This window comes from Eulemur rufifrons, chromosome 29 (genome assembly GCF_041146395.1).
Source record: "Eulemur rufifrons isolate Redbay chromosome 29, OSU_ERuf_1, whole genome shotgun sequence".
Classification (NCBI taxonomy): domain Eukaryota; kingdom Metazoa; phylum Chordata; class Mammalia; order Primates; family Lemuridae; genus Eulemur; species Eulemur rufifrons.
The window spans coordinates 30,623,652-30,638,045 of NC_091011.1; the positions used below are offsets into that span (position 1 = coordinate 30,623,652).

The 14,394-nt window shown below is 36.8% G+C and overlaps 1 protein-coding gene across 1 annotated transcript in view; it reads right to left on the reverse strand.

Annotated features, from left to right (window-relative positions):
* Positions 1–14,394, reverse strand: part of DNAH11 (dynein axonemal heavy chain 11) — a 305,641-nt gene that overhangs the window by 210,046 nt on the left and 81,201 nt on the right. The window contains exons 29-30 of the mRNA XM_069462413.1: positions 6,027–6,176; positions 2,858–3,091 (exon numbers count right to left, since the gene is read on the reverse strand). Coding sequence (XP_069318514.1) covers positions 2,858–3,091; positions 6,027–6,176 — 384 coding nt within the window. The remainder of the gene's footprint in view (positions 1–2,857; positions 3,092–6,026; positions 6,177–14,394) is intronic.

Genomic DNA, 14,394 nt, shown 5'->3' on the forward strand with positions numbered 1-14,394 from the left:
TATTGCAGATATATACAAAACAATTGAAACCAGTATGAAAAAGAGATGTCTGCATTCCCATGTTCACTGAAGCATTATTCATAACAGCCACGTTACAGAATCAACCTAAGTGTCCCTCAATGGACGAATGGATAAAGAATGTGGTCCATGTATACAGTGGAATATAATTCAGTCTTTAAAAGGAAGGAAATTCTGTCGTTTGCCACAACACAGATGAACCTAGAGGACATTACACTAAGTGAAATAAGGCAGACACAGAAAGACAAGCACTGCATGATCTCAGTTACATGTGCAATATAAAAAAAGTTGAACTCATATAAACAGTAAAATGGTAGTTACCAGGGGGTAGGAGTTCTAGGGAGATGTTAGTCAAAGGACACAAAATTTCAATTAGTAGATTAAGTTCAAGAGATCTATTGTACATCATGGTGACTACGGTTATTATTTTTGAAAATTGCTAAGAAAGCAGATTTTAAACATTCTTACCACAAAAAAAGATATGTGAGGTAAGGCATATATCAAATAGTTCAATTTAGCCATTCTACAATATATACATATATCAAAACATCATGCTGTACATCATAAATATAAACAATTTTTACTTTTCAATTAAAATTAAAAATTTTTAAATAAAAATAGTAAAGTGTTTAAGTATAAAGATTACTAGTATCTACAACTAACTTTAAAAAGAACCACAGATATAAGATGAATTGATGGGTGAATAGAGTGTTGGATAAAGGGCAGATGTGATAAGAAAATTGTAGAATCTAGGTGATTGGCATACACATCACTATATAATTACTTCAACTTTTCTATATGTTTGAAAAAATTTTATGATAAATTGTTGGGGAAAAACTCATTAAATGAATTGTGCATCACATTAGACACCATCGTCATTATTGCCGTTATCATCGTAGCATTAACAACAATAGCAATGGCTAACGTAGTACTTGAATTTTGACAAGCACTTTTAAATAACGTTTCCCACATATGAACTTACTAATCCTTCTAATGATCCTATGATGCAGGTGCCGTCATTGTCCTTGTTTTGCGGATGGTGAAACTAAGGCACAGAGCAGTCCACTTGCTTGCCTATGGCCACAGAGCTAATGCAGAAATGGGACAGGCTGAGATTTGAACCTACATAATCTTGCCCTGGGTTCCTCTTTATTCTTAGTCATTTGCTACAAGGAAAAAAAGTTATCAGAAATACATAAAGAAAAATATCTTAAAAGTAGCTGAAAAACAAGACAGATTCCTTATAATAGAAAAACAATTTGACAGAGTTAAGATTTCACAACAATAAAAGCCACAAAAGGAAAAATATTTTTTAAAGTTCTGAAAGAAAACAACTCTCAACTTGTAATTCCCTGCTTAGCTAAGTTATGAAAAAGAAAGTCAAAATAAAGCCAAGTGACCCCCCAAATTTCCTATTACAATCTACCACTGCACAAACTGCTAAAAGATGTACTACAGAAAGAAGGGAAATGAATTCAGAAATAAGAAATGAGGTGAAAAATAAGTAATCAGCAAAGCCATTGCTAAATATGTTGGCAAATCTAAATAATATTTAAAATAATAACAATAGTAATAATATCACCAGCACCGCATTTAATGGTAGATTTTAAAGAATAAGGTTATACAGTGGCATGTAAATTGGAGAGTGGAAGTCATAATAAATGACTGTAAGGTCCTTGATGAGAAAGGGTAAGATCTGTTAACAGTGAAAGAAAATGTAACTGCTCAGCTTCGGCATCCAAGAGGCAGCCACTAGCATTGCAGAGACCGCACCCCACAAAGAAACCAGCCACTGCTTTAAATCGAATCCTGTAACTTCAAGCCTACTAAATAGAAACCAATACCCCATCTTCCTAAGAATGTAAAAATCAAGAAGAATATATTTTTCTCTAAGAGTAAGTAGCACAAAAACCTCTTTAGTAACATACATAAGTTGGGTGGCCCCTATCCAAGACTGAAAGAACACAATTACAAGAAATAATCCACACTTGAAACTCTTGAAGGTGTGCGTTAACAATACAAGGATTGTTCACTGTCTTAATCTATTTGATTCTTAAGGTGCTGAAGTAGAAATATTGCCACGGGAGAAGAGAGGAAGTGGGGAATAGCGAGAAGTGCTCTGATTCAGAACCAGGAAGAGGGTGCCAGCCATGCCAGTTTCTCTTATGAACTGTACAATGTTGGGAAAATCACTTAATATCTCTGCATTCAGATTTTATCTACTAAAACCAAGAGTAGATAAACTAATATTTAAACTCCTTTCCAAGCCTAATATCCTCTAAATCTATAAGCTGAGAAAAAGGCCATGTCTCTGAATTGTTATACAGCTAAGAGCACATCTTAAGATGGGAGGCTTAAGGAAGACTCATAGCATAACTGCGATCAGTAAAATAGAATTCAAAATAGACTATATTCCAAAGTTTCTCATCTGTGATTTGTAATTAAGAGAAAACCGAAACCCATGAAAATATTTGTCTTTGTTGAGCAGCCCTCCACCTTTTAAAATCATATCCATATTTTCTAATAAATATATGACATGCCTAGTTGGAGAGTCTTACACAGAAGGAAAAAAATAGGTGCAGTATCTAGGTACAGGTGCTATACTAGAGCCTTGGAAGATAATGGACATGACCTTTTTTATTTTTTCAAACCTATGTAGAAATTAGAAGGATAACACAAAGGTAGAAAATGAAAAATTTAACAATTGATTGCTAAAACCTTCCTGGCATAGTGCCTTGCGTACAGAAGACACTCCATGCATGATGAATGAATGAATGAATGAATGAACTTACCTCCTCTAGTTCCTTCAAGTCTCAAAAATCACAAATCTATAAAATACCTGTTTTTTATGGAAATCCTTTAGGGCTGTTTCATAGCCTTCCTCCAGTCTATTGAAGGCTATTCCTACGTCCGTAGTCCACCATATTTGTGAGCTGGTTAGTGCCACTTGAGCCGGGAAATCAAAAATCCACAGTTCCCTAGGTTTTTCCTCATAGGCCACTATAGCTTCTGTGATAGAATGACGCACTGTTTCTTGCATGGTCTGTTCGAGCTGCAGAAGCCATGTTTCCACCTTGAAAGCAATTGAAATGTTATGACACAGGCTTAACTATGGAAAAAGGATAATTCCACCCTCACACTGTGGAGAATTATTTTAAATTGGTGGATTTATTTTAAATCCAGGTAGAAAACTACAAGAGGGATAACTCAAGGTGGAAGTCGAACAACTGATCCATGAAGTCTTTCTTGCAGGGATACTGCTCGTCTTATTTTACCTACCAGTTTGGCTACTAACTTCCCCAGCCTAAGCAGAGAAGGTGTTCTCTACTACTCATCTCTCAGCTTTGAAGACAAGGAGATTCCAGACCAAGATTCCCCTCCGATGACACACCCTGTTTTGAGAAACCAAATGTCACAGCTACCGATAGAGGTGTAAGTCATACTCTAGAGCTTTGAGGATAATGAAATAGTGATTTTTTTTTTTTAAATATATCTTCTGGTAAATTTTAAATCTACTGAAAATACTTCTCTAAAATCTTCAAAGTTCTTAGCCTTAAGACGAAGTGTTTTCAGCAAGTATCTTAATTATATTCCCTACTGGTTCTAATCTTCACACTTGTCAGAAATTAGACAGCAGGAGAGTATGAGAGAGAGGACAACTGCTGACTTGTGAAAATTAATCTTTTTTAAAACGTTCAAGTTTATTTTGCTCCCACAAATATATCTTAGTCAGTTTTCCATCCTATTCAATGTATTAATATTTTGTTATATGAATCCATGTATCTTTTATCCATGGGATGACATCCTATAACTAAAAGGATACATATACTATTCGCATATAGTTGACCATAGCAATTAAAATGACTAGAATAAATAGCATAATACATAAATTCCAAGGCCCACATGGGAGGCTGAAGATGCTACAACTTATTTCTTTCCCTACCCTTGTGAAGATGGCAGCAGTATTCCTAGAACCTCTTCTCTTGAGAATTGGGAAGCAGTGGTAAATTAGTTGACAACCGTCTCCCTTGAGATGAAAAGGAAGCACGTGCCTGATGATGGCCCCAACATCTCTTATTAGGAGCCCTCCCCTCTGGCTTCACAGCTGTGCTTTGTCAACATGTATGAGCTCAGGTTCATCTGATCTAATCAATGGGATCCTGTATCTCTACCTTAATCACTACGAGCTGTCTCTTAATGTCACCAAGCAACAAGTTCCCTCCGCAAACCAGTCATTATTTAAGCATCTCCCACATACTCTGGGATCCATATCCTCACTATGGCTACCTGTCTTCAAGAACTTTCTGGTCTGTTTGGGAAGACCAAACACGTGTGCATGTCAAGACATCAGCTCATGTTCAGATGACTATGCCGACAACAGCAACCTAACTCAGTATAATTTGAGAACAAAGCTCTGATGAGGTGCGCACTGGATCCTTCCCTTTTTGGTATTTCAGAAGCAACCCTCTGTAATAACATTACCACCTCCCATTATCACTAAGTATGTGTATATCCATTTTCTCAATGGGCCTAAAAGCTCCTCAAAGACAAGGGCCACGTCTTGTTCATGTTTGAGTCTCCAAAAGCCTAATTTAGCATCTGACGCATAGTAGGCATTCAATAAATACTTGCTGAATAAAATACAAATAGACTAAATTGGGAGGAACTAATTATACGAGTGCAGCAAAAGGGAAAGACTTTAAAAGCTTCTTTTTTAAAACAAAGGCAATTAAAGGGTGATGTGTATATGTTCACAAGTCTCTAGCATAAGTTGCTTATACTGAATAAATTAGAGCACAATAAAAACTTTCAATATCAAGGGTTCTGGCTGGTGACAACCACATCCATCAATTGGACCACCCCTCCAGGCACCATGCCAGTCAGCGAGCAGTCTGCTAGGAGGGAGCAGACAGCTACACACTTTTTTCAAGATAGTTTATGGCGACTTTTTCTAATCATTATAATAATACCCTAAAAAGCCCAAGAGATCAAAAAATATATTCTAATCAAAGTAGTCCACCATCTGCTTCTCCTTCATTTGGCAGGGCTTTTCTGGCACAATATTAAATAGCAACAGAAAAGAGTAAAGAAAACCCTTGTAAAGTAGGGTTGCAATCATATTTCTGCAAAGAACACTTTAAGGAACCTTGTCCCAGCCCAAACGGTTCTCTGATAGGCTGTTCCCTCAGTCACCCTGTGCATTAACCCAAGCTATGCAAACATCATCATAAAAAGATGCAATTCCCCCGTAATGGGTGGGGAACCTGTGGCCTTAAGGCCACATGTGGCCTTCTAGATCCTTAAGTGTGACCTTCTGTAAAATTTGGATTCAATCAAAACACTGCACTTAAGGAACCGCAGGTTCCTCACCCTTGCCCTAAATCATCTGAACACACCCAAAGCGCTCTCAAACCATAATGAGCCATTCTTGTGGATAACTGCCAAGAATATTTTTGAGGTATTTGGCTATGAGAGAAGAGAACAGACTACCTTAACTCTCTGTGCACGTGATAATTAGAATACATGACACCAGCTTGGTAGACCCCATTTTATTCACGAGCAGCCACTTCCAACATTCACAATGGAATACTGAACCACAAAGCCTCTTTAAAACAAGCTTTATTGCAAGGTGCTACTTCACTACAACCCTTCTCTGTATCCTCTAGCACTGGTGAAAACAGAATACACTTTGTAGGTGACTCAGCCACTGGGTTGCGTTTGCTCTAATTCTGGGGTCACTCATTCAATCTGTGACAGACCCTTCTGTCTAGTTCAGCTCCTAGCATCTCTGAGATCCTGCTGGGTGCTGAAGCCAAATAAGCAAAAACCGGGACACATGGCAGATTGGCCCTCTGTCACACTGCCTGTAGGTAAACAGGACTCTCTAAGCACAAAACTAACCAGAGCCTGATGTGACAGGAGCTGTTATTTTTCCTGTTCAATCCAACCTTTAAAGAGCATCCTGAAAATACTCCCCTCGCATAGAAAAGCTCACAATCAAATCTTACATGGCCTGTGCATTCACACTTGGCTTGGAATGGGACATACTCCTTTTCTTTGCTGTACATTCCAACTGCTCTGTGTGCTGAGACATCCTGATTGTCCCCAAACTGCAGATCTGCGATGCTGTCAAAAAGCTTGGCAAGGTGATGTGTTACCTAAAACAAGAATTTTTTAACACGATAAGAGCATTTCTTACTCTGGTTTACTCTGGTAATCTAGAAGTGATGCTATATGAAGTTGCAAATCTTCCATTACAGAGTTGTCCCAAGATGTTTTTCCTCAAAATAACAGTCACATTTAAAATATCAGAGTTTCAAATGACCTTGATGGAGAAGTTGCCAGGCACTCCGGCCATATCATCACATGTGGGCTGAAGAATGCTTAAGATGCACAGTGACCTGTTTTCTACTTGAAGGTTGGAGACTTATCCATTTCTCTATCTGTGCCATATTCCTGTGAACAGTCATCCTGCTGGGACTTCTGGTGTCACGTTTTTAAAATCCAGATTTATAGCATTAGTCTATACTGTAAAAAACACACTGCTAAAATATTTGAAACAAAAATGTAAACTAATAAAATTTTACTCTTTTTTGCGGGGGAGGGGGGGCCCCAAGTTATCACTTGATACTTTGGTGAGTCCCATGGCGTCCTCGGTACATAAGAAAAGTAAATAGGATTTTCCCTTTTTTGTTGATAGGGAAACTGAAGCTAAAATAGTAGGTAAATTCTCCAAGTCAACAGCGCTAAAAATAAGTGGCAGTTAGATTTTGAATCCACAACTCCAGGCCATGTCTATAAAGGTTAAATTCTTCTGGCATCATAACCTCTTGCACCCTAGTTTTGTATTCTTCAAAAGAACTCCCAGGAAATAGCACAGTGAACTCTATGCAGGTTCCAGACAATTTGGAATAATAATAATAATAAAAAAAAAGATCAAATCGAAAGACACAATATCAGCATTTGTTTTGCTAGAGGCCAGTTTGAAAAACAAAACCTAACTGGTCTCCAAACGCAACCCCTGAATTAGCAACACATATTCATCCAGTCACATCAGCAGCGACCAGAACAGGCCTCCCTCCCACCCCCCAGGGAGTGCTGCCCCGTGTCTTTGCCACAGAGGAAAGGAGAGGAAAACATGTTTTCTGTAGGTAGACTCACATCGGAGGAGGAGGGGGAGGAGGGGGAGGGGGAGGCGGAGGAGGGGGAGGAGGGGGAGGGGGAGGCGGAGGAGGGGGAGGAGGGGGAGGGGGAGGCGGAGGAGGGGGAGGAGAAAGACTTTAGCGATAAAGGATAAAGTATTGTCTCTCTTGGAGTAGACTGAGACTGGCAGAGATCAAGCCAGATGAAGTATCAGGAATGGGAATAAACATTCCCTCCTTATACATGGTGCGGATAAAAGCTGCTACATGAAGAACAGTTTGTGGTTCCTCAGAAGTTTAAACATAGAATTACCAGTGATCCAGAAATTCCGCTCCTAGGTATGTACCCGGAAGAGTTGAAAACAGGGGACTCAAAGAGATATGTTCATAGAAGTATTATTTACATAGCCAAAAGGTAGAAACCATCCAAATGTCCATCAACCAATGAATGAGTAAACAAATTGTAGTATATCCATACAATGGAGTATTGTTCAGCCATAAGGAGGCATGCGGTACACGCTCCAACATAGATGAACCTTGAAAACATGAAGCTAAATGAAAGAAGCTGGTCACAGAAGACCACATATTGTATGATTCCATTTATATGAACTATCCAGAATAGGTAAATCCACAGATAACAGACAGCACATTGGTGGTTGCTAGGGGTTGGGGAAGGGGCTATGAGAAGTGACTGCTTAATGGATAAGGGGTTTATTTTGGGGTGATGAAAATGTTTTGGAACTAGATAAGAGGTAGTAGTTGAACAACATTGTGAATGTACAAAATGCTATGGAATTGTACACTTTAAAATGGTTAATTTTATGTCATATAAATTTTATCTCAATAGAAAAAATATATAAAGTTAGAGCTGCTGATAACCAGAAGTTAGTTTAAAGCCATATACCATTTCTCAGCATATAGGCTCCATCTCTGTAACAAGTTTTCTTGAAATATCAAGTTTAGCTGGACTTTATACCTATGTAACAACGGCTTCCAGAAACAACAGTATCCTGCCGAAATTTTCTGCATGACAAGACCAAAACCATATTGGTAAGGAACTCCTTAAGAGTGATTTAATTTTTGAAGCTTTTACCCTATTCATTTGTGCTGCATTGGCAGTCTTAGTATTAAAGAAAATCACAGCAAGAAGTCTTCTGAGTTTAAAATAGATGAGTTTTTGAGACTCTCGCTTACTTTAAACACAGACAGAGCGGTAGCTGACTGATCACAGCTTGGGTTATCATATCCTCCTCCATCCCTGTACATTACCCAAAGGACATTTCTGCACAGTAAGTCTCTCCAATAATCTAACAATTCACTCCCACAGCTGAAGTGGCCAGGAAGTGCACAGATGTTGAATGGCTTCTACTGTGTAATGGGCTTAGATAATATTCAATTGAAAAGCCGCAGGATAAATGAAACCTCAACCGTCAGACACCCTCACAGATTATTGCTTTGGTGAGAAAATAATTTTAAAAGAACTTCTAGCTCTGTAGTCAGTCAGTCAGTGACCAGGAAATGCAACCCTTAAGGCCTAGAGTTCTCCTATTACTCACACCTGGCAGCGTTGAAGTTGGATGTTTTTATATTGTTTTCTGTTTAAAGTTTCTGAGGGAACAAGACTAATTTTTAATTAATATGGACTCTACTGCCCTTAGATTTGTTCTATTTTCTACAAGATCTCTTTGTATTTGTCGACACAAATTTAAAATTCCTTCTTGCTAGTCAGCTGTTTGGAAAGGCCTTTGTCTTACAACTATCATAAAAAGAATACATGAAAAACTAGTACTTCATAGGCCCCTCTTTTGATAACTCTTAATAACTTCATCATATATTTTATACATTTCTAAAAGGGTAGTGATGAAAACTTGAATGTTATTCTGTGAGTTTACAGTAAATTAGCTGTATCCACCCACTAATGAATACAGGCAATCCTGGCTTTGTGCAGGAGTACTGCATCATCAAAACGACCACGCAAGCTGAAATCACACCCAGAGATCTTAATAATCAGTGGGGAAACCTATGGTTGTGAATGACCTTTAAAAATTTTTGTCAAAACTTTACAATCTCTTACTGTTGCTTATAGATGTATAGAGAAATGGAAAGAACTGTTACCTAATATTTAGTACACTGCAATTGAAAACATCAAACACATTGAAATTTAAGTGTTTTCTTGGTAGAAAACATATCAAGCATAGTTTGAACAGTGTTGTCACCTTCTCACCTTATAACTTAAGGTATGGAAAGAGCATCTTTTCTACGCCTCGGCAAACTTTCATACTCCCAATTTGGATCAGCCGCTGTTTTATTCTTTAAGCTTTCAATGTCATGAAGTTTCTTTCAAAGTTTCTTGAATGTGAAGTTATTTTTCGTTATTGTTATTGGTTCCCCCCCTGCCCACCCCAGCTCTGCCAGGACTTCCTCTGGGACATGTTCACTCTTTTTATCACAACCACCATTCTCGTATATGCTGCGAAGTTCATTTTCATGAAGTTCCCCTGGCTGGGTGTCTAGCCTCTCTCACACGGTGCAGAGGCACCATCCCCAGACAGCTTCTCTCCTATGACGCCTACCTACGTTTGATTCAAATTTCCCTTCTAGCATTATCAATTTCCATTTCTTTGCTACACTTTTCAACTTTGTTACCAATTCACTCTGTGGTCTATTGTTGTAAAATGTCACACGGGTTCATCATCAGGACAAGGGGGTCGTGGAACTAGAAGCTTAGCTGCCTGTGTGTGAACCGAATAACAGATGCACAGTCACTTTGTCACCATCAGAATCTGAAAGATGTGATGTGACTGGCCACCGATTACGATGCACATCTGTTATCCCGGCGGTGATTTTGATGTTCATGCAGTGAGGGGTTAGTGATGAAGTCTGTGCTCTTTGCAATCACTCAGTTAATGTGCCCCAGTATCTGGAATTTGAACCATGTTTTCAGGGCACTAGTTTTAGTTAACCAATCCCTGGTAACTGAAATCCACACGTCAGAACTGTGCACAGGAAGAACCTCTTACTAAATGTAAGAACTTACATTTATATACCTGTAAATAAAGTTGAAAATATTTACTCATCTAGGTAATTTTATATTTTAAAATAAACACCAATACAAAGATCAGCTGATCGACCCTTCATGACCTATAGCTGTTGTTCATGGAGAAAACAAAGGTAAGAAAGATGAAATTAGTATACTTTACATTTACATTCTCAAACCTTACTGCTTGTTTTTTGCCTATGTCTAACTTCATGTTTGTTCTCACCTACCTAAGGATGTGCTGCCTCCTAAATGGTATATGATATACCCAAAGGCTAGAACTGCTCCTGACCTGGTGAGCACCTCAGGGTTCATTCCTATGTATTCATTAACCCACTTATTCTTAATGATGATGTATTCATAATAGTAATGCTTGTGAGAATGTAAGTAATGATCAAATGTAGGCAGTCCTGTCTTTTGTGGATATTACCCTTTAGAATAAGATAGAATGAGCCCATTATTTTTACTTGTGCAAAAATTTAAGCTAATCTGTCAAAATAGTAAATAGTTGTTTTTTTTTTTTATTGTTAATAGTATTGGAGATGGTACAGCATTGGGAAATGGGCATGCAATATGGTTGAGCCTAAATCTGCAAAAACTTTCTAGAAGTTGTTAAATCAGTGATGGCATTCTTAAAATGAAACCTTTCACAGCTATTAAACATCACACTGCAGAAAAATATTTCAATTTTGATTAAGTATATATGTTATAGCATATACAGACATAAAAAACTATGATCATTCAAAAATAGCAATTATGAGTATATTAATCTCATTTTTTTCTATGTTATTTCTATATTTTTCAAACTTTCAATAATGAACATGCAATTATTTACATAATCCAGATTTGCTTTAACCAAAAATAAAACTATAGTGTATATAATATTTTATACTTTAAATTTTCACTTATTAATACAACTTAGACATATCCATACATTATCAGCCCATACAGGGCTGATTCTGTATTTCTTTCTTAAAGTCTCTTACATGCATATACTGTATAATTTTATATCAATGTGTGTACAACACAAATACTGGGTTTTTTCAAATAAACTTTCAAAAATTGAAATACACAGTAAGGAAAATGCAAAAAAAATTGTGTACAGCTTAATAAATTTTAACAAAGTGAACCTGACTCTTGTGACCCCCAAGAAGATTAAAGAATAGAATACCAGCACCTAGAAGATTCCTTATGGTCCATGTCAGTTACTACTCCTCTAAAAATGGACATTATCTTTCAAAAATATGGATATTATCTTTACAAAAGTGAATTCACACAATATGTACTCTATCCATCTGCCTTCTGTTGTTCAATATTATGTTACTGAGGTTTATTCACATTATTAGGTATAGCACTGGTTTTCATTTTCATTGCTATATGGCATTACATTGTATGCATTATACATAACACAATGTATTTAGCCATTCTTCTGTTAAAGGACATTTAGAGTGTTTCCAGTTTGGGGCTATTATACATAATGTGGCTATGAAAATTCTTGTAAACCTTTTTTGCTTCATATATGTATGCATTTTTACTGAGAAGATGAATTGCTGGATAATAACATATGATTATATTCATATATAGAAGATACCATTAAACAGTTTTGAGTGGCTGTACAAATTTACAATCCCAATGGCTAGATACAACCATTCCCCATTACTCTACATCCTTACCATTACTTAATATTGTGAGTTTTAATATTAGCCTTTTGGTGGGTTTGATCTTGATGTCTCATTGTGTGAGCAAGTATATGCGTTTTTTAAATCCTAAATCATAAAGTGAGAAATTATCTATACAAATTAAAAAGAGAGGGGGAAATGAATACTAGACAGAGAATTTCAGGCTAATAAAGAGTCAGAAACACAGAAACTTACAATGTTTTCACCAGTTCCCCCATAGTCACTGATGTCAAAACAATGTCAACAACTGATACCAAGGTATCTTCAGGAAGGAAAAAACAAAACAAAAATTAAAAAGAAAAAAAATAAAATAGAGAAGTCTACCTTCATGGATTAGTATTTTTTATTAATTAATTTTTTGTTTTTCCTTCAAATTTCAAGTAAGACCTTTTATTTTAAATCAGTAGCATATAAAATCCTTGATATTATTGAATGTGCATTCATGTACTTATATATGTATATGTGAACATATAACTAACACATATCTATTAGCTTTTAGAGTATAACAAACCATCCCAAAATTTAATGGCTTAAAATAGCAACAATTTCATGGCTCACAATTCTGTGTACTGGTCTTATGTTGGCTCAGCTAGACCCAACTGGGCTCTCTCATATACTTGTGGTCTGCTAGTGATCAGGTGATTCGCCCACAGGTGTGACGGTTGCCCAGCTGGTGGCTTTGGCATGAGCATGTGTTTCTCATCATTCCAGCAGCTAGTATTGATTCATTTATCATAGGCTGGTCACAGGTTTCTGAAGAGCAGCAAGAGGACAAGCCCCAGTGCATAAAAGCTTTTCAAGCTCTTGCTAATGATACAGTGTCAAAACTAGTCACTCGGCAACCCAACTGGCAAAATAGGCTTTCCCGATTGATGAAAACTGCAACATCATATTGAAAGGGTACAGATGCAGAGAGGGAAAGAATTTGTGACCATTTTCACAATATTATATGTTAAGTACTTTTCTCAGTTCTTTATGCATTGTTCTTGTTACTCAGAATACAAAAAGACAGTACCCACTACTTCCCCCTACTTGCTATATGAGAAAATTAAGGTTCAGAAAGGTAAAGCAGTAACATAGTCATCAGCAGAGACAGTATTTAAACTCAGGTCTATATGATCTCAAGATTTGCCTTTAAGATACAGCAGTGTTTTTTATCACCTAATACTAAGCTCGTTTCTCACAAGCACCTTTCTCAATGCCAATATTTACAATCTATTAGAGGTGTCAGTTGAGTGCCATCTGTCTCATTGCTAAAATTTAAGGGATTTCTCCAAAGACAAGTTGCCATATTTTCGTTATGTAGATTGGTGTGGATGCCCTTGAAGGACATTTCTTGATGCAATTATTAAGCATTCCTGAATATCTGTACTTCTGATCTTGTTATTTTAGAGACTGCATTGTGGCCTCAGTTTCTACAGCTGTAACTTTGTGTGCCAGTCACATTAAAACATGAAAGAAAACAGGTGAAATTAATTTTAATGTATTTTATTTAACCTAGTATATCCAAGATACTATCATTTCAACATGTGATTAATATAAAAATTATTGAGGTATTTTATTTCTTCTTTGTAATAAGTCTTTGAAACCAGGTGTGCATTTTATATTTACAGCACATTTCAATTTGGATTTTCCATCAGAAATACTTGATCTATATTTAGATTTCATAAAATATGCAAAGGCAAAGGTAGATTCATACATTCAAGTTGTTTCAAACACACATTTTCCAACAACTAAAACAAATATCAGTTTTTATATTTAAATCAATAAAAATTTATTGAAATTAAAAAGTCAGTTCCAGGGTTGCCACATTTGAAGTGCTCAATAGCCACATGAAACTCATGGCTACTCCATTAGAAGCGTAAGATTAGCTGCTTGCATCAAAACCCTGAAAGTTTGTCTTTCTTTAGCACAGCTCCATCATAGAGAAGCTTCTTATAAGCTAATCTTTATGGAGAAGTTAAACATCTCATAGTGGATGAGGGAAGAGAAAATGTACAAACTCTTTTAGTACATAAAGATCTTTCACATGATCAGGTATCAGTGGCTAAAGACATCCTGACTCCCCAAAATTGTCAACTATTTTAAGTTACTGTATAACAACTTGGAAGGACACAAAACGGTAAACTGATCTTAACTACACTAATTCAGTTGAAAAACACAAATGGATGTTTTTCTAAGGGGAAAAAAATCAAAGAATGTTAATACTAAATCATGTAAGGACGTGAAACCAGTTGCACTTAACTATTGCACCATGACAATGAATCCTGCAAGTACACCTGTAAGTTATTTTTGCAGCAACTGCCAGAGAGTTTTACCACTGAAGTTAAACAGCATCTATATCCACAGTCCTTTAGATAACCTATGCCCTTGGAAGTGGAGGCCAAGCTGAATTCTGGGGGGAGAAAATCTTTAACACATTAACTGCCACACTAGAAAAAAATTTTTTCCCCTTGGGACCAAAATGATCCTTTCTAATTTGTTATTTTTTTATTGTTTTCTGTGCGTGAGTTACATG